The sequence below is a fragment of the Syngnathus floridae genome, chromosome 12 (assembly GCF_059516105.1).
Source record: "Syngnathus floridae isolate MCC-2025c chromosome 12, RoL_Sflo_1.0, whole genome shotgun sequence".
Taxonomy (NCBI): Eukaryota; Metazoa; Chordata; class Actinopteri; order Syngnathiformes; family Syngnathidae; genus Syngnathus; species Syngnathus floridae.
The window spans coordinates 7,953,753-7,972,830 of NC_142424.1; the positions used below are offsets into that span (position 1 = coordinate 7,953,753).

The window sequence follows — 19,078 nt, forward strand, 5'->3', positions numbered from 1 at the left end:
TCAACACCTGTAGAATGAAATAGAACAGATAGTTTGATCCAGATCTAGAATTACTGGACCAAAATTCCAAAAAGACACTCTGCAAATTAGTTTGATGTGATTAGAATTAAAAAAAATATGTTGACGTAAAGGCACTCAGCTACATTTCCCCAAAACCTTTTTCCATCAGAAACAAGATATAGATTTGGTGTAGCTGGAATTATTTGAATTGCTTACGTGTTCTGTCAATGTAGCTTTTACTTAAACTATCTTTCATTTTTTTTCATTTTATCCAGAGCTATGCAGAAGGATCTCAGTACATTACATCACATGACAGCATCTCACCTTCGTACGCTAACTCCAGGCTAACAGGTACATTGCAAGGGTATCAAAATTTGGAATGTAATTATTTTGAGTGCAGATAGCGAATGATTTATGCACAAATGGAGAAGTCAACTCATACTCTGCTCCACCTTGACTCCTGCCCCGTACCCCCTTTGGCCCCGGCGTGTGGAAAGCGGCGTGCAGTGTGTGCTCATTTACCCATGATGCATCGTGCCTCTGGCCCTCTTGCCGATGTGGCGCCAGTTGTGAGCAAATGGCCACTGACACAGATAATGTGCCTCTCTTTCCCGCCTTCTTTTTCTCCATGTCGATCTCTCTTTTCTCTCCCTCACACACTTAGAGCTTAATTAGCGTTGACTGGATTCATAAAATATGGAAGATGTCAGTCCTCAGCCATCTATTTCTGCCATTGCTCTTATGCGCTCATTTCTGGGTAATTAGTTTGTGGTCCGGTGTTGAAAATCTTCACATTTGGATGAGAGAAATGGTAAATAGCTGTTTGCCTTTTTGAAACTATGTTATAGTCGACTAAAGAGGAGTCAAAGAGAAATATTGCTAGCGTTGGGAGGAATCCTCGTATCTCCAAAACCATCACTTTTCAGGACACCCCAAATTACACATTGCATTGAAAAAGTGCCGACCAACACTTTAAATTTGTCGATAATTTGTTAAAATAACACCCATGTGTGTGGACTGACCAATAAAAAAAGATGAAATGCACTAAAATGTGACTTTGTGTGGTTTCAGCCTGATGTTAGCAATATGCTTGTGCAACAACAGTACTCTAACTGTTGCTTCAGTCGCTGGCCAAAATATTTGGTACATTTCATAAACCTGTCTTTAAAAATATTTTTTGATAACAATAAGTTTATTGCTGTCGCCGAAGTTTACAATGGTACAGAACTGTACTGAATAATACTGGAAGCCTCTTCTACAAGCAAAGCTAATGTTGATACTTTTTGACGAGGTCACTCCAAATTGAGCGCTTCTCCTTTACTGGCACAGTTGTTAATACAGCTATAATATTAACATTTATTAATTGCAGATTAAAGTTATGAACATTAATACTTGTATAATTTTATTTGCATAAACCTACCACAGAAAGTCATGATCTTGACACATAACATTGATATCAAATGTTTATGATCTTTATAGCCGCATTACATCAGTTAATTGCCTTTCTTGGTTTTGGCTCAATCCCAGTGATTATCATTTTGTAGTTTACAAACATACATTTATTACAAGTTCTGTCATGGACCATGAGACAATAGAGACTTTCCTTTCATTGTCACATACTACTTTTTTGTAGATATTATAAATAATATTCACTATATGGAATATTGATCTACGTGACACAAACAACTCATGTAATAATGATCATTCTTGAAATATTTTAGAAAGCCACAAATCCATGGCTAAGAATGCCTATGCAACTCGGAAATCTAAACTTTTAGGTTTATTGAAATGATCCATTGTGTGCGCAATGTGTTTTGACAGTGTTGTGATTATACTATGTAGCTGCAGCGAGGAGGAGCACGAGTTAGAAATGGAAATATTGTATTCTTCATCTCGCACACGGGGACCTCAATTTACTTTGATAATGATAACACTAAGAGACAGAGACAGCCGCAGATATAGAAAACACACACAGACTGTTTCGACCGACTTTGTATAGAAAACATCCTCCTCACTTTCCACTTGTGACTGTTCTCTGGTTCAACAGAATAACTTCATTGCAATATTGGATTGGATTCAGTTTGTTGGCTTTTCTCTCACTTTCGTACCCTAAAGCCAAACACATTGGCACACTATTGTATAAAAGTATAATTGAACATAATAAAAGATAATAAAATGTAATCAATCCCAGTCACTTAGATCCACTAGTATGTGTGCACTTTAAGGGGTGTGGCTTAGGGAAGGATGTCTGGCACTGAAGTCAGGTTGTCAGTGCTCTCATTTTGTATTTTGTGTGTGCTTGGTATTGAGCCCAAAATAATATTTCTAGAATAAGAGAAATGCTGTAGAATTTAATGAAACCAACCTGTGTGTTGCAAATGTGAATACAGTCTCTTCCTCTTGTTCTTTCTTTGCTTTACCCACTCTAACCTTGTCTATCTTTCTTAACCCCCATCAGATTAGAGTGATGTTATGCTCTAGATAATCAGCGAAGGGATTAGTGTCATCTCAGCGACCCTACTAGATTAATCTGATGCCTTACACACCACACACACACAGACACACACAGACACACACACACAAAAACTCCTAGTGATCTAGCGTTGAAACCGATGTGTGGAAATGCATCAAGTCATACAAAATACACAAGTGTTTTGTGATGCGTTGTGAATAAATGGTTTTATTATTATTATTATTATTATTATTATTACTATTATTATTATTATTATTATTATTATTATTATTATTATTATTATTATTATTATTATTTTATTATTATTATTATTTGGTCTTTGTGTGGGATTTTTTGACTGTTGCATCATTTTGTGGTTTGTGGGCAAGTGGGACTTCATGAGCTTTGATTTATCTATATGTCACACTTTTGACAGTAGAAAGTCGTTATGCAGTCGTGTATGTATATGTGTGCACCTAATCATTTGTTTTGTTATTTGCTGTATGAGTGTGTGTACACATGTTGGATTTTGTTGTTTGCATTTTCGTTCTTTGACTTGTGGATGCACTTCATGTTCCTGTTTGTGTGTGGTTTTACACCATATTTGAGTACGGTATATGTGAACTTGCTACAGAAACAGGTGCAACCTACCCCCTAACTGCCACCGACTTGGTAAACTTGGTGGTTTTATCTTAGATACAGTTCTGTTAGGAACACCTATTTGGAAGATTCCATTATCTAATGAAATGTGAAAATATTCCCACGCTGAGCTGGAGGGCCTGGGGATGGAACTTTGTTCAACGGCATCTCAACAGTTAGTAATTTCAATGTTCAAGTAATTCTGTAAAGGAAAATATCTGAAGTGCTTCCTGATGACTGAGTCTCGCGTCTTCTATTAGAATTCTATTAGAATAATACAAATTTCTGGCTTTCAGATTCTTCTATTTTTTTCCCCCATTTCTTTAAGATGTGTCTCAAAAGTGACCCTAAGATTTCTTAAAGGCCAAGTTTCATGAATACAAACATCAATATTCTATAACTAGCACATAAAGCAGCCTGAAAGGGCAACGTATCAAAAAAAAACCTGAGCCCGCTTGTTGATATTGACTCCATCCTCTTCCCCTTATTGTTTTGTTGAAATGCAGTGAGTCAGCCGCCTGTCTCACCTTTGTGTGACCTTATTAATGAGTGTTGAGCCAAGAGGCCGGACCCCCTCTGCAGAGGTCACATCTGGACACTTTATATATAGAAGTCTCTCTCTCTCTCTCTCTCTCTCTCTCTCTCTCTCTCTCTCTCTCTCTCTCTCTCTCTCTCTCTCTCTCTCTCTCTCTCTCTCTCTCTCTCTCTCTCTCTCTCTCTCTCTCTCTCAGTCTCTCTCTCTCGCTCTCTCTCTCTCTCTCTCTCGCTCTCACGCTCACTCGCTCTCTATTTCTCTCTCTCCCTCATTTAGCATTTCTTTTCTTCCTCGCTCTACTTCTATTTCATTCCACGGTGTTCCTGTCTTCCATGTTAAACTGGCTCACCTGTCTCCATCTCTACCCCAGGCACACCTTAGCTCAGCTAGGTATGGTGCCAAGGTCAAGCTCCTGTCACTCCCTGCTGAGTCTGGGTCTTTGTGATCTGAATAGTTGAAAGGAGGTCCGTGTAAAAATGTTGCATAGAGAAAAAATGAGGGATTTTTGTTCTAAATAATTTCATCATTAAAGAGAAATAAAAAAAAGGCGATATGAAAACTAAAACAAAACTAAAAAACAAAAACTGATCAGAAAACAAGATATTGTGGCCCTTGCTAAGATAATATATAAAATATGCAGAATTTGGTATAATATTCTATCTAATTTAGCACACGAAAGGTAGGCAAGCTACAGAATTAACTTTGCCAACTTAACAACTGTACATGAAATTACAACATACTGTACAGATAACTTTCTTTGGGTAATACGTGGAATCTTGCCAGCTCTGTAACGCGGTGACCAGGACAAATAACTTTAGTCGGATCATCAGTTTGTAAGTAGTAATGCATGATTACTTGTGACTCGAAAAAAAATGGTTGTTTTACATCATTAAATGATTCAGATTTGTCTCTGACTGAAATGATCCAATCGTGGTGTCCCTCACATGCTATTTTGAACATAGTCTCCATAAAAGTCACTGTAGTGTATGACGAAGTGGGTCTGTGTCTCACATGGAAATTGTCAGTGTAATTGGATCTGACATCCTAATCATAGGTCTTCTCAAGGCAGCAGGGTGGAGGGCGGAAATGTAAAACATTACAACGTGAAAACATCACTTGATTGGGACACACGTCCTGGGATATTCGGGGAAGAGCTGCTTTTGCTTTGTTGCAGAACTTTTATAACCCGTTTTTGAAGGGAGTGAAAAAGGAAAGGGAGGAAGAGCTCATTTGTATACTGAGAACAGCTTTTATTTGGAACATTTTACATGATGCCCTGTGATTGGCTCACGACCAGTCCAGGATGTGCCCCACCTCTTTTAACTCAAAATCAACTGTGACCAACCTTTCCACGACCCTCACTAGGGGAAGTGATATAACCTCGACTAACATTCTCAGGTGGTCTCCGTCCAACTATTAACCAGGACTGACCCTACTAGTCTTTGATTGGACGATAATGGACATTCACTTAAAATGATATACTAAGTAAGGTTTAATTCTGTTTTCATGAGATTTATTTAATCCAGCACTGTGCCATTCATGACGTGACACATCCTTAGCTTTGACATTTGCCTGTGTGTTTAAAAAAACTCGTGGCCTTTACTGTGTTCATGAGGCAACAAGTGTCTTACCAATTTTTCAATCAAAGATGAATATGAGTCCTCATAGTGCCACCTTAGACACACTTGTTAAGAAGACAACAAAGAGGAACTGGGAAAGTTTTGTTTCATCCTCAAAGATGCTTCCAAAAGTTTGAAATGAAATTAAAAGTCCAACAATAGTTTTTAAAATCTTGGGTGTCCTCTTGACCCTCACTGCCATTTCTGCCACTTTGTTGGCTAAAATCATTATTTATTTCAGCACAGCAACAGTGTCCATTATAAACATTTTATCACATCACATGATTTTTAGGGTGCAAACTGGACCTAATCAAAGTTATTTCTGTTTATTTACATAGTCTGTGTTTCTTTCTGTCTGTCATCCATCCAGATGAGGCCCCCCAGAGACCAAGATGGGTCATACATGTTACACTGTGTGTTTATGGGTGTGAGTTTTAGCTGCCTCAGTGTGTGTCTGTGAGTGTGTGTGTGTGTCCTTTATCTTTATCTATGCATGTCTGTGCTGTTATGTGAGTGTACAACGTGTGTTTGTGTGCCTCCGTGTGTGTGTGCGTGTGTGTGTGTGTTTGTGTGTGTGTGTGACAGACTGTGAAATGGTGCGTAGTAGCACCTGGGCCCTTCAGTGTTGATTGATCGGCCTGGTCATGTGGAAGAGTCCCATCTGGCCAGCCACGCTACAGTATGTGTGTTTGTGTGTGTGTGTGTGGCAGAGAGAAAGTGCTTGTTTGTGTGTAAGAGGTGACAGAGAAATATAGAGATGTGCAGCCTGAAACAGTATGTTTATTGTGAGCGTGAGCAGGCGAGGGAGCGACAGAGAGAGAGCAAGAGAGAGAGACGGAGAGAGAGCTCTTCACTTATAAGCATGGCTCCCAAAGGCCAACGATGAACTTTATTTCATCATCTGAGCAGAGTAGAGGCTACATTTACATTGCATGCCTCAAAGGAAAATGCTTTCTTTTTTTAGTGCCTAGAAATCTTTTGCACAGATGTGTTTGGATTGTGTTGTTTATTCTTAGTTTATTCTTACAGTAACGCTGGTGCTCGGTGTACAAATGACACTCGCACAAAGCCAAGGATCATACAGGAAGGATTGTAGAAGTCATTCACTTATCCATATAACATCTCACTAATGCTGCTTAAACTTTGCGAAAGTCACATAAATTAACGACCGCTCTCATCAAATTACCATGAATCACATCCATATATCAGATTTAGGAGCGTGTCCAAAAATATGAAATGCTTCCCCACCGAGTCATTTCAAATTTTACTCTGATGAGAGAAATAAAACAAGACGGATAGACAGGAGGAAACAAGGAATAGTCCAGAGCAAAATGGAGAAAGACAGAGTAAAAATCTGAAAGAAAGACAGTGTTTATTTCTTGAAATGAAGCCAACTGATAATTAATGCTCTGACATCATGGTGCTCTAATTAAGCCTGGCATTCATTAAGCCAAGAGAAGGGAGGGGGGGTGTTAGTTAGTGGGTCTATTTTTTTGGGGGAATGGGGGATTTATTAGATTTTTTCATGATGCACTTTTTAAACAATAGAGAGCAACAAAATTGTGTGAGGTGAAACAGTACCGTGCAGTACATTGAAGTAATGTTGAAGGACCTTCATATTCGAAAACCATAGTGACTACCTTTTTAGTTTTCCCTACAGAACCAGCCATTTCTTTCTTTGACAAGATCATACCGCATCGTCATCATTTTGTCAGATTACCTTTACCATCGGGAGGATGATATATGTTGAGCAAAGCAGATCAGTTAATTGTGCAATAAACACCTGATCATCTTGATGCAGAACCATTCAATGAATTTAGAAGCTAGATGCTGTACAAATATAAAATGTTCATCATTTTCTTTATGTCGTTTGGTTAATGCTTATTCAGAATCTATAGTGACTAAATGCATCAAGCTATGGGAAAAAAAAAAACGTCACTGCGTGACATTGGTAAACCAATCCTTTGTTCATATTTAAGAGTGATGTGACTTACACGTCTGCCTCAATCTTAACATTCTGGGTTCAAATCCTTTCTATGAATTTCTATGAATGGCTGTTGTTTCTCTTTGTGTATTTTCATTAACACTCCTTTTGCCAAAAGTCAAAATTTGAAAGGAGCTGACATTTAGAGATCTTTGTTGAGCTTCATCACATTATGGGTTGTATGGTATTTTTGTAATCCTGCGTGGTGGATGGCATACAAATGTCTTTATGGTGGATCTAGGAGAGGGAAGGCTGCGACACTGTGGGAGCTGTCACATCCGACTTCAATCGTGGCCAATCAAAGCAGCTCCTCTGAATTTGTTTATCTTTGCTGTGTGGGCCAAAGTGGGCACTTGGAGCCCTCCTCACCATGATCATTTACTCCAGGACAAGTGGACAATAAGAACAATATAGAGTGTAAAAGCTCAAGGTGCAGGTTCAAAACCTTGACAATAAGTCCGTAAGCCATGTGTTAAAATGCTATACATTAAAGTAGTTTAGCATCCCTATCCATTTTTTTGATCAGAGCATTTTCTGATAGCTAATTAGCCATGGAGGGCTAGCCATCGACAGCTGCATTCATCATCATAAAACGTAATAATTAATGACATTCCAACAAAGAAAAATATGCAAATGAGCTCCACTCATTAGCATTTTCATATTCAGATCCCATAATGCTTTTGCTGACAAGGTTGTAATTAATGAAAATTCATGTCTCTTAGCCGAGGCCTAGATTGGATCGCATTCATTCGCAATCCCCCAAACGAGGAGTGGAGAAAAACACGACGGGGATCACTGCCAAGTTTTTAGAGAGATAAGAGGGAGGGGGCGGGGGAGTCATATTGAGAGAGTGAGACAAGTGGAGAGTTAGACAGTCAGACAGACACAGCGAGAGGAGGACAACGAGAAGAGAATAAAATGGAGAAAGAGGAAGGCAGATGGCGCGAGATGAAAGGAAGACGAGCAGCAAGAAAGGGACGGATAAACAAGAGACGCAACTAGAAACAGTCACAGAGGGACATATACGGACAAAAAAAAAGTCATAAAAAGGAAAGATGAGATGTAAAGATGGACAAGTTGTGAAAGACAGACTATTCATTGTCATCAGATCATAAGTGGATACACTCATATTCACACTCTATCCATCCATATGTATCCATTTTTGATACAACTTTCCATTCGTGGGCTAAAATGTTTCTCGGCTGACTTTGGGCAAGAAGTAGAGAACATTCTAGCCACTGGTCAGTTGGTGCTACCAGTGGGTCTGCTGGCAGTGGTTGTGTATCTGTACACTAGTGATGGGAAAACGAAGCTTCAAATCTGCTTTGTGAACCAGTTGTTGAGGAATTAAAAAAAAAAAAAATACAATTGGTTCATATTGTTCCATAAGGTTCAATTACTACATATGTGTGTGTGTGTATATATATATATATATATATATATATATATATATATATATATATATATATATATATATATATATATATATATATATGTGATTTAATTTTCAGTAGATTTACACAAAAATCTCACTTTGGTTTTTTTTTTCCATATTTTTCAATCATTCATTAATTTTAAACACTTTTATGTTATCTTAATAATCTGTCCTATGTCTGAGTGGATGAGTTTTTGCAAGGAGTTCTAATGACAGCAGTCTCTGTTTTGTACTGTGGAGTGATAGACCTGATATCAAACATAAAAAAAATTGACATTATAATTTTTTTGAATGTGACTCAAACAGTATGCATTACTTTCTCATACAGAATGTGTAACACAGAAAGAGAAACGCCACAGCTCGCTTGTGTACATTTGTGTGTGTGCGTGCATGTGTGTGTGTGTGTGTGTGTGGTTCTTGTACATGATCCTGACAGATAACACTGTGGTATCTGCGGTGTGTCACCTGAATGCTGCTACCGCTGACACCTCGCTCATAATGAGTTGCTATCATCTTCAGCCTGTCTCCTTTGTCAAACAATCATGAAGAGACACGGGGGGATGCGCTCATGTCTTCATGATTAATGATTAGCCATAGTCCTAAGGAAACACACATGACACTGATATATATATATATATTTAAATAAATTGGGAGTGTCCTTATCAAGGAAATAATCATGGAATTACATAAATCTACATTGTTTCTGAAAACAGAGCAGCATAGTGTATTTAAAATGTGGAGACTTTGGTTTAAGTAGATAAAACAAGGTGGGGGTGGTGGAGTCATCATATTAATCCATAGGAAGAATAAAACTGTACAGATTACACGGTTTTGGGTTTGTTCAGGTTAAAGCCGGATAATCTCAGTAAAGTGCTGTTTCATTGTGGCCTTCAACCCCCTCGTAATGTCTGCTTAGCATAGGAGCAATCACAAAAAAATGAATGTAGTACGCAGACAACCCTAACGATGTGCACAGTAATGATTGTAATAATAATTACTGTCATTTACCGACATTTAGTGAATGTTGATAGAGCTTCATGTGTCATGCTACTTTATCCTGAAGCGCAATGTGAAAGTCAATACAGAGATTAGAAGCTCATCCTACAGTTTCATACTTGTGGGAAATATTAGAATATATATTTCCCTGTGTTGGAGAGTACAGTGGAATATAAACATTCTAATAGAGGTTTTGAAAACACAACGCGCCACGTTGAACATAAAGTCACACTAAGCCGGCGGAGTCGCCGCTGCAACAGTATTGGAATACTGATGTGGTGTGTGTGTGTGTGTGTGTGTCTGTGTGTGAGAGAGAAAGAGAGAGAGAGAGAGAGAGAGAGAGAGAGAGAGAGAGAGAGAGAGAGAGAGAGAGAGAGAGAGAGAGAGAGAGAGAGAGTGTTGGCACAAGATAGCAGTTGCCCCCCTGGGCCTTGCCAATGTGGCATTGCCTCCTTTGCAGTAGAATGGCACGGTCTCAGTCTTTGTAATGAAACTAAGTGTGTTGTGTGTGTGTTTGCGTGTGTCAGTGTGCAAGAAATGTAGTTCTGTACTGGAATTGAAAATGCACTGCGTGCGTATGTATATTTGTGTGCATATGTTTCCACGGGGGTGTGTGTTGGATTGCTCTTGACTGGTCTTTTTTTATATACAACAGTTTTGGACATGAAACCATTCTTCCTGTCCTTTGTTTTGGTCTTTCCTATACTTGTACTCATTTCCTCCAGTTGGCTTTGTTTTCCTTCCTTCCTTCCTTCCTTCCTTCCTTCCTTCCTTCCTTCCTTCCTTCCTTCCTTCCTTCCTTCCTTCCTTCCTTCCTTCCTTCCTTCCTTCCTTCCTTCCTTCCTTCCTTCCTTCCTTCCTTCCTTCCTTCCTTCCTTCCTTCCTTCCTACCTTCCTTCCTTCCTTCCTTACTTCCTTCCTTCCTTCTTTCGTTCCTCCCTTCCTTCCTTCCTTCCTTCCTTCCTTCCTTCCTTCCTTCCTTCCTTCATTTTAATTTATAGATAATAGCAAATGATTGGCCGTTATTATTTGGATAAGATTCATTATGTCTTTGTATACAATACAGTTCAGGGTAGTTTTTTGTGCAGACAAAACATATTCTCCGCTACCTTTAGCTTATTCTTACATTGTGACAAATCAGTTTATTACGGGGTTAAAATTTGACCTCCATTGTTAAGTGACTTTTTGTACAATACACCGTTTTCAATTAGTACATATATCAATCCAATTCGAATCCCTCTAGAAATTAATGTCTTTGATGCGAGTTATTGACCAAAGATCATTTTTTGAGCAGAAAATCCACTATACTGGTGTGTGTGTGTGTGTGTGTGTGTGTGTGTGTGTGTGTGTGTGTGTGTGTGTGTGTGTGTGTGTTTGTATGTGTGTGCGTGCATGCTTGCACACGGCTGTCCTGTTTGTGGTTTTGTCTAAACTGAATATGTCTGTTTTGTCTGCACAGATGTTTCCTGCTGGAGGCTTTTAGGTAACAGTCTTAACAACCGTGTGCGTGTGTGCGTGTGTGTTTGTGTGTGTGAGTTTGCAAAGTAAAAAAAAAGAAAAGAAAGAAAACAATCCGAAGAACTCTGCGCTTTAGATTTTGCTGCATATTGCACCATTCCGTTTATTATGTCCAGCTGGCTGCTTTAAATTCAGTGACAGGTACTGACTGGACTGATTGCCTGTCGAGGTTTGCCAGGTGGCAGCCTTACTCCAAGCTCAGGGAGCTGCTCTTCTTGGAAAAAATGAAAGATGCCAGGGACTCCCAAACTGACAATTACTACTGTCATTTCCTTTAATGTTCAAACGATTTGTACATTTCAGAAGAAAAAAAAAACCTAAACTTTTGTCAATTTCAGGCTATGTCTATATGCTCTATTTTCATTAACAACACAGGACAAACAGTCAGCCAAACAGGAATAATAATAATAAGCATCCTGGTCAATTGTTTTATTTTGTTTTAAGGTCTCTTCTTTTCTTTTTGGTAGTTTTTTTTTCAAATCTAACTCACTGTCCACAGTTTGTTTAGTCTCACTCTGTCTCTCTCGCTCTGTCTCTTTCTCTCTCTCTCTCTCTCTCTCTCTCTCTCTCTCTCTCTCTCTCTCTCTCTCTCTCTCTCTCTGTACCATATGGTGTACCATGGTACATTTAGCTTGTCACTGATAATGGATGGCCATGGAAGCCCAGTTTTGCTTTAAGCACTAGCTTGCTGCTTGCTGCCTTAGCATCGTACGCGTGCGTGTGTTATATGATGGCTGCTGATGCTTTCGACTGTGGGATGAGAAATCATGAAGCAAAATCAACCCCAAAAATTCCCTCACACGCCGTGTGTCACTCGTCTTCCTTCATGTGGCGCTCACTTCTGGGTGGCCACTCCATTCGCATATTTAAATCAACGATGGAGCAACGTTTTACGACCTTCATTTTCCTTTCAGAAATATGATAAATTTTCTTTTTCATTTATTATTGGAGACTGTGAACAAAGTGCCTTCATATGTGTGCGTATATATGAAAATAATTTACATATATAGTATATAGCTGATTCTTAATTCATTATATTAATATAAATTAATTATATTAATAATCCTACAACAATATAAATACCATTTCAAATATTTTGTGTAAAAATGCCAAAGCAGCAGTTTGTGATCAATTAATAGGGTAACTGACAAAACATGTGGCCTTGACTGTTCAGTTGTAGATTTTGGCTCTGTTGTCATTTAGTACATCATAGTATTAAAAATTATATACACCACTAAAAGATTATTCAGGATGATCATAAACAGGGATAACTTACAATATATTTAAAACCATTTTACAATTAGACTGCTGTACACTTTTATGGTTACAATTGCCAACCATCATCGAAGCTAACAAAAAAAAGTAAATATAATTGTGGTATGGCATATAACTTTTAAACATCACAACATCCAACTTGCTTTCTTTGAAATCTAAACTTTCTTATGTCCAAAATACACATTGAAAGCAGGATGTAAGTAATATAATGCTTGAGCTAAAAAGTGACTTGTCACTTGGAGTCGTTGACATCGTCAATGACAGTGGTCATGGTAGTCATGCAAGATGACACCTCTCTTGTTTTGTATTTCTTTTTTTAAACCCACTCGAACTCAATCCACTGCTCGGTTTTCCTCCTCTGTTGTTTCCTCCTCTGGCTTGCCTCTCCTCTCTCCCTGCAGCTGTGTTCTCCTTTTTCTCTCCAGCTGTTACAACCAATCACCTGCTCCCCCTTACACACACACACACACACACACACACACACACACACACACACGCACACAGACTATAATTATAGAATATGTAGTAGGCGTGCCAAAAGATGTGAATAAACAAAAACAAAATAAAAATACTGATCGATCATGAACACTGAGCTACGCTTAAACAAATCATGCCAATTTGTCTCAACTGTACTGTGTAAATGCAAGAACCGAGGTGCCAAAGTCAAGCCAAGTTTCACCCACCCACACTCGCAACATTTATAATTTGACCGAAAACAAACATGTTACAATGATCTCTTAGATCACCCCTTTTCCCCTCCATTTAACCATTACATTTGTCCTTTTTCATATTTATTTTTTCAAATTGTTTCTTTATTTTTCACCTTGAGATGTGCCATTGAATTTTAGTAGAAAAAGTCACTCAGAAAAGGAAACTCAACAGAGCAATCATGCTGACTCGGTTGCATGCAATGTTTCACTCGGAATCACCGCCTTTATGTCCCGGCCGTTAGTTTCCATGGTAGCCGACGGGAGTAAAATGGTTCCCATGCATCCAGGGCACTGCCATGGCAGTTGTTGGCACACTCTGAATGAGACTGTGGCTGAGCGCTTTAATTCCCGATTTATGCCTGTATAGGTTGAAAAAAGCAGTGTGACACCATCAGGGAGGTCAGCTACTGCAAGACTAAAGACAACATTTTGCCCTCTGTGAGAAAGTCAAATGGTTAATTTCACACCTTGGTTTGCGACTGAATAAATAGTTGATTTCTTCAACAATTATCAAAGCTTTATTGTGTTATACAAAACACCTAAATTCACCCTGAGTCTTCAATTGACCTAACATTCATGTTTATGGAACATGGACAACACACAAAGAAATTTGAGGAAGACACTGCCACTTAACCACTTGCTTTACTTTACCAGCATCAATGGAAAATATGAACGGCATAAGGCAAGGCAGTTTTATTTATATAGCGCATTTCATACACAAGGCAACTCAATGTGCTTTACATAAAAAGGATTAAAAAACAAAGAACATAGAGCATAAAAAAGGGAAAACATACAGAATATAATGCATACAAAATCAAGAATAAAAAAATAGTTAAAAAGTATTAAAAAACAAAGAGCATAACGAGAGAGGGAGAGAGGATTTAATTTAAGAATACGCTGGGGTAAACAGTAACATTTTCAGCCCTGATTTAAAGGAGCTGACAGTTTAAGCAGACCTCAGATCTACGGGAAGTTTGTTCCACAGGTGAGGAGCATAATAGCTGAATGCTGCTTCTCCTTGCTTGGTTCTTGTTCTTGGGACACACAACAAGCCAGTTCCAAATGACCTGAGAGGTCTGGGAACTAAGTAATAATAATAAGCAGAAAGTGTGTGCATCCTTCTGAAATCAGGTGATGACCATCTTCCCTGAGTTTTAAAATGTGCTCCATGACATCTGTCCTCCTGCTTCCATCCCTGACAATTCTGTGTATTGCCGCCCTTTACATTTCACTTGTCCAACAACGTCAGGCGAGTCTATCCTGCCGCGATGAAGTCACTCTGATCACCATCTCCCGAGCCGTGTGTGGGAGCAGATATGTCATTATGTGCAGCCAGGTGGTCACACTGAAATCACACAAAGCATATCAGTGACGCGGTGGTCAGAGGATGTGCAACTCCAGTGACAGCCATGCAGGTGTTTGAACGTTGTCACAATAGTTTAAATACAGGTATTATGTTGGCCCGATGCACCTGGGCGTGTAAGTAGAGACAATACGGTTTGAAATTGTGGAGGAAAGTTAGGTTGCACATTCGACAACCGGAAGTTGCAATTAGTCTTTTCCAGGAGGCCATGTTGAATTTGACTCCATAAGAAACAATCAATTTTATCTTTCAGAATAAAGTCAAAGCATGGATTATTTTAATCGTGAAACGTGAAGCAACAAAAGATGAAGGAAAGATTAATTTAACATTCATTAAATAAAAAGGCGACAAACTATTGATGTTGCACTTACAGTATATAAGATGTACACTGTCACTTATTTGTATTACTTTATTTTGTTGTTTAATTGAGAATTGTTCATTTATTAAAAAAAAAATACTCCAAGGAATGTTTTTTTATGTTCCATTTATACATGCCCAAAATAGATCCTCAATAGATAAGCCATTTTATGTTTTGCATTTTGTTTCCTTACTGTAAGGAATGTGAAGTGAAATCTGACCTTCAAACTAAAGGACTGTTTGGGTTAACTGCTTCAACCACTTAAAATAATAATAATAACATCTTCACACTGCTACTACAAAATAATGTGAGTAAACAAGAAATAGGCAAGTAAAAATATAATTGCAAAGGGGCATTTGTAAGTGTGAGCGAGAAAGTACAAGAGAAGAGAAGTACACGTGTTTAGACACAGACAGGTATGACAGCTAGAAATCAGAGTGTGATGCTGAACCCTGATATCCTCTGACCTTTGACCCACTAGTCTGACAGCACCTGACCCCTCATCCATCTCTATTGGGTCACACCTCCTCCTCCTCACATATAGACAGACAGGTTGAATGAGAAAGAAAGACTATAGTTACTGTTTCCACTTAGACCTAAAAAGCAGAATCATGGGGCACTTTCAATCTATTTTTTGTTATTATCGATTTACTGCAAAGGTCAAAGATTTAAATAGAACAATCCAAATAATTCAATGTATGAAAAAATATACTTTGCAGTATGGCAAAATAATTTGAAAGGAGGCTCTTTTTATCATCTGAAGTCACAAAGAAAATGCAGTTTGGTATTTCAGCTGCAGTGAAATATACTGATACTGTATTGTTACATTGATACATAATGATGCCATTATAACTCCATTTTGATTGTGATGTACTTTTATTTTCACTGTCAAATACGAATTTACTGGGTAATCACTAAGACATTTACTACAGCACAATTTAGTTGAACTAGAATTTAAATCGTACATTTATGACAAAAATGTTCTGTTCAGAATGCAAATTTAATCCATTTGTGTGTTTGTTCTTAGAATTATCTCACTCGTTGACTTGCACTGTGTACAATGTGAGTAAGTTATTAGTAACAGAGGAACATTTTCAACATCACAGTAGGTTAACTGTCACTATAGTCAGTAATTATGTGTAATATTGACTTGCTGTCTTTGCTTTAAATAACTGACAATATGATAATAATCTAGTTCTAGGGACTCCAAAAAGTCAGCTCGATGTTCCATTGCTCATCCTGTCCTCTTTTAGAAAAATGCCTGTATAGTGGTCACTCTGCCTCATAATGACTCAAATGTCCCAGAAGGGTCCTGTTTGTTTTTAAACAGGACGACATTGGACTGTGTGCTCTGCCGATAAATTCTGGCTCAAGTCATTATACGACCTTGTTAACAAAATAGTGTATACTTATTGTGCACCCGCCTGTGCAGCTCCATCTCATTGTCTTAATAAGGTGCCCTTTAATTAACAGTAAATGCACCTTTGTACTGTATGCTTGGTATGAAGGCTTTGCCTTGCATTACAAGAAGAATGAGCCCACTATGCACCTGACCACACCTCATTTAACCAGCGACACGCGGCCATAAGTGGACAGATGCGTACAAGTTCATCTGCCAATTAAACAATGTCAGCCCCAACTTAAAAAAAATTGATTTCTGTCTTTGGCGGGAGCATCAATAACTTTTGCTGGTAGTAGGAATTGATGCGTCATTACACGTCAATGATGTTAACGATTTAAATGGGTGAAAATACTGGATTTGTACATTTCTCAAAATTATTTTGTTTTTGTGAATCACCACTTTTTCCCCCCATAATGTCTATATACCATAAAATCTAGTTTGAAAGTGTGAGAATTAGTCTTTGTTACCCCCCAAAAAATATATGCATGTTCACCAAAATATACATTACATTTAAAAACAAAATAAATATTAAATAAATACATCCTAAATCATAAAAATATTATTTAAGAATACGAGGCAAACAAATGGATGATTTAATTCCTGCCATAGTGATTTATACAAGAAGGACATTTTATGAAATGAGAAGGGAATTTGTTTTCATTGTTTAACACGCTCCGCTCGTGTTTCGGGCCTCCCGTTAGTGACATGAAAAGCTTCTAGGTCACAAGTGTGTGTATTTATTTAGCCAGACTGTGTGAGCGTGCTGCCTTCTGCCGTGTCGCCTGCGCTGCTCATTGTGCCGCACTTTAATACTTACCATATTGTGCTGCTAATTCAAAATTTCACACCTTTCTTCTTGTTGCTACCTCTCCCTTTGTCTGCCTGCATCATTTCCCATTCGTCGCAAGCCCGAAGACAAGGGAAAATGTGTTAAATCCATCTCTAAGAGCCTTTTCAATTCGGCATTAGCAGTTGTCATCTGTTTGCTACACAATACGAGGACACAATTTAGCATCCTTTTTCTTTACTCTGCTGCTAAATATTGTCTCATCAATAATAGAAAGACTCCGAACACACACAGACATTTATTTCTAGGTAATCCTGAATGTTTTATGGCAGATTTTTTTTTTTGGGTCTGTTTTATTGTCTTGCGAGCATAATTAGAGTATGATGTTTTCTTTGTTTGTTTTTGGAGAAACAAAGGCTTAGTGCCTTGTGGATGTTAACTCCAGATGCTGTTGCGTCCAAGGTTTGGGTGGAAGTGCTGCCCAAAATCCTTAAGACAAAGACAATGATTATTGTGAGGAAAATATACAGCCTGGAAATATTGGAATCATGTGAAATGTTCATTCAGAAACAATTATGAAATGAGGACTAGAGGGTTACCATTTACCAAAAACAAGGTAGTTAAAAAAAATATATATATAGCAACACAATAGTCTGCCTAAACCTCCTGCAGAGTTTCAGGTGCCATGTTTATTCCCCACCTCCCAAAAGATCAGAGCAAACCAAAGACAGATTGATAAATTTCCTGACTACTTTGAGTGATGCCAAACGGAGTCAGGCCCCAACCAAAGTAAATGCCATGCCATGGATCGAGAATAGAGAAGGAGAAAAAGGAAGGAGGGATGTAAGGGTGGGGGGGGGAGAAGATTTGGGGCTCTAATGCCAGCCTTATGCGTCTTTTAGTCGTTTCCGCCGCCGGGGCTTGGCACCGACACACCACTGTCAGCCCGCCAACAAAAATCTGCAGTGCCTGCCGCATTTCAGCAGCCCTGTTTTGTCTGAGAGCAACACACAGCGACACATTTTTACCCGTTCTGCATAATTACGGTTTGCTTTCACATAATTTTCACAAAACTGTTTTAACGTAAGAAACATGTGTAATTCAAATTAAGATAAAAAATATTTGTCGATTTGAAAAAAAAAAATATATGGGGATTTTTTACCAGTGTTTTCTGTCATTCTTAAAATACACAATAGAGCTTGGAAGTATTAGTTTGAAAATAGTTGGAAGCTGGTGTAGTGTGGCCTCGTTTGTTGTTTGTGCTGTTTGTCTATTGTTGCCGGTGTGGAGGAGGGGTCGATTTTATGTGTTCGGATGAGGTTTGGAATGGTTAATGAGGACTCTTTGGCATCCAGGATGGGGGGGACTGCTATTTGGTACCTCTCGCACAAACAGAGAACAACTGTCTTGGCGGCTGCAAAATTTTCCAATTTTCCTTTTTTATTGACAATATATGTTAATTCCTTTCAACTTTTCAGTTTTCACTTCAATTTCTAACAAGATCAAAATGTTTTATGGAAGTATATGAAAAAGTATAAATGCAGTCTATAACACGATTGACTGCCAAGAGGTACAGGGGGTAGCCCGCCTTTTGCCAGTCAGCTGGAACAGTCTTCGGGTCCCCGGGAACCTGGACTGGAAATATTTGATCGGCTAGATCAGTGACATCCTCCCAAATAATACTGTGTGGCTAGTGGCAGCAGTCTGGGGCTACGTCGTTACGGCGTGGAACGGCCGCATCTTTCGAGTCGTTCTCGACGCTCGTATACGTTCCTGTTTGATGTATTCAGTCGCTCCAGTGCCAAGAGAAAAATGCCTGCTGGGAGTATTGGGGGGTGGGGGTGCAGGGGTGCTGTCTGTTAGACGAGGGTTACTCATCGGCCGTCGTCTCTTAAATTAATATTGATTCCAAATAAATGTTATGCTTTTTGTGGGAATACATAGATGCAATTTCAATGCCAAAAGAGTTTCAGGTTGTCTGCTTGTGCGTGACACATGTGTGAGT

General features: G+C 38.7%; 1 protein-coding gene across 6 annotated transcripts in view; it reads left to right on the top strand.

The window, feature by feature from the left end:
- Nucleotides 1-19,078, top strand: part of tcf4 (transcription factor 4) — a 161,507-nt gene that overhangs the window by 71,481 nt on the left and 70,948 nt on the right. For all 6 annotated transcript variants that reach the window (XM_088393018.1, XM_088393016.1, XM_088393019.1 and 3 more), the window contains one exon: nt 276-351. In XM_088393018.1, coding sequence (XP_088249144.1) covers nt 276-351 — 76 coding nt within the window. The remainder of the gene's footprint in view (nt 1-275; nt 352-19,078) is intronic.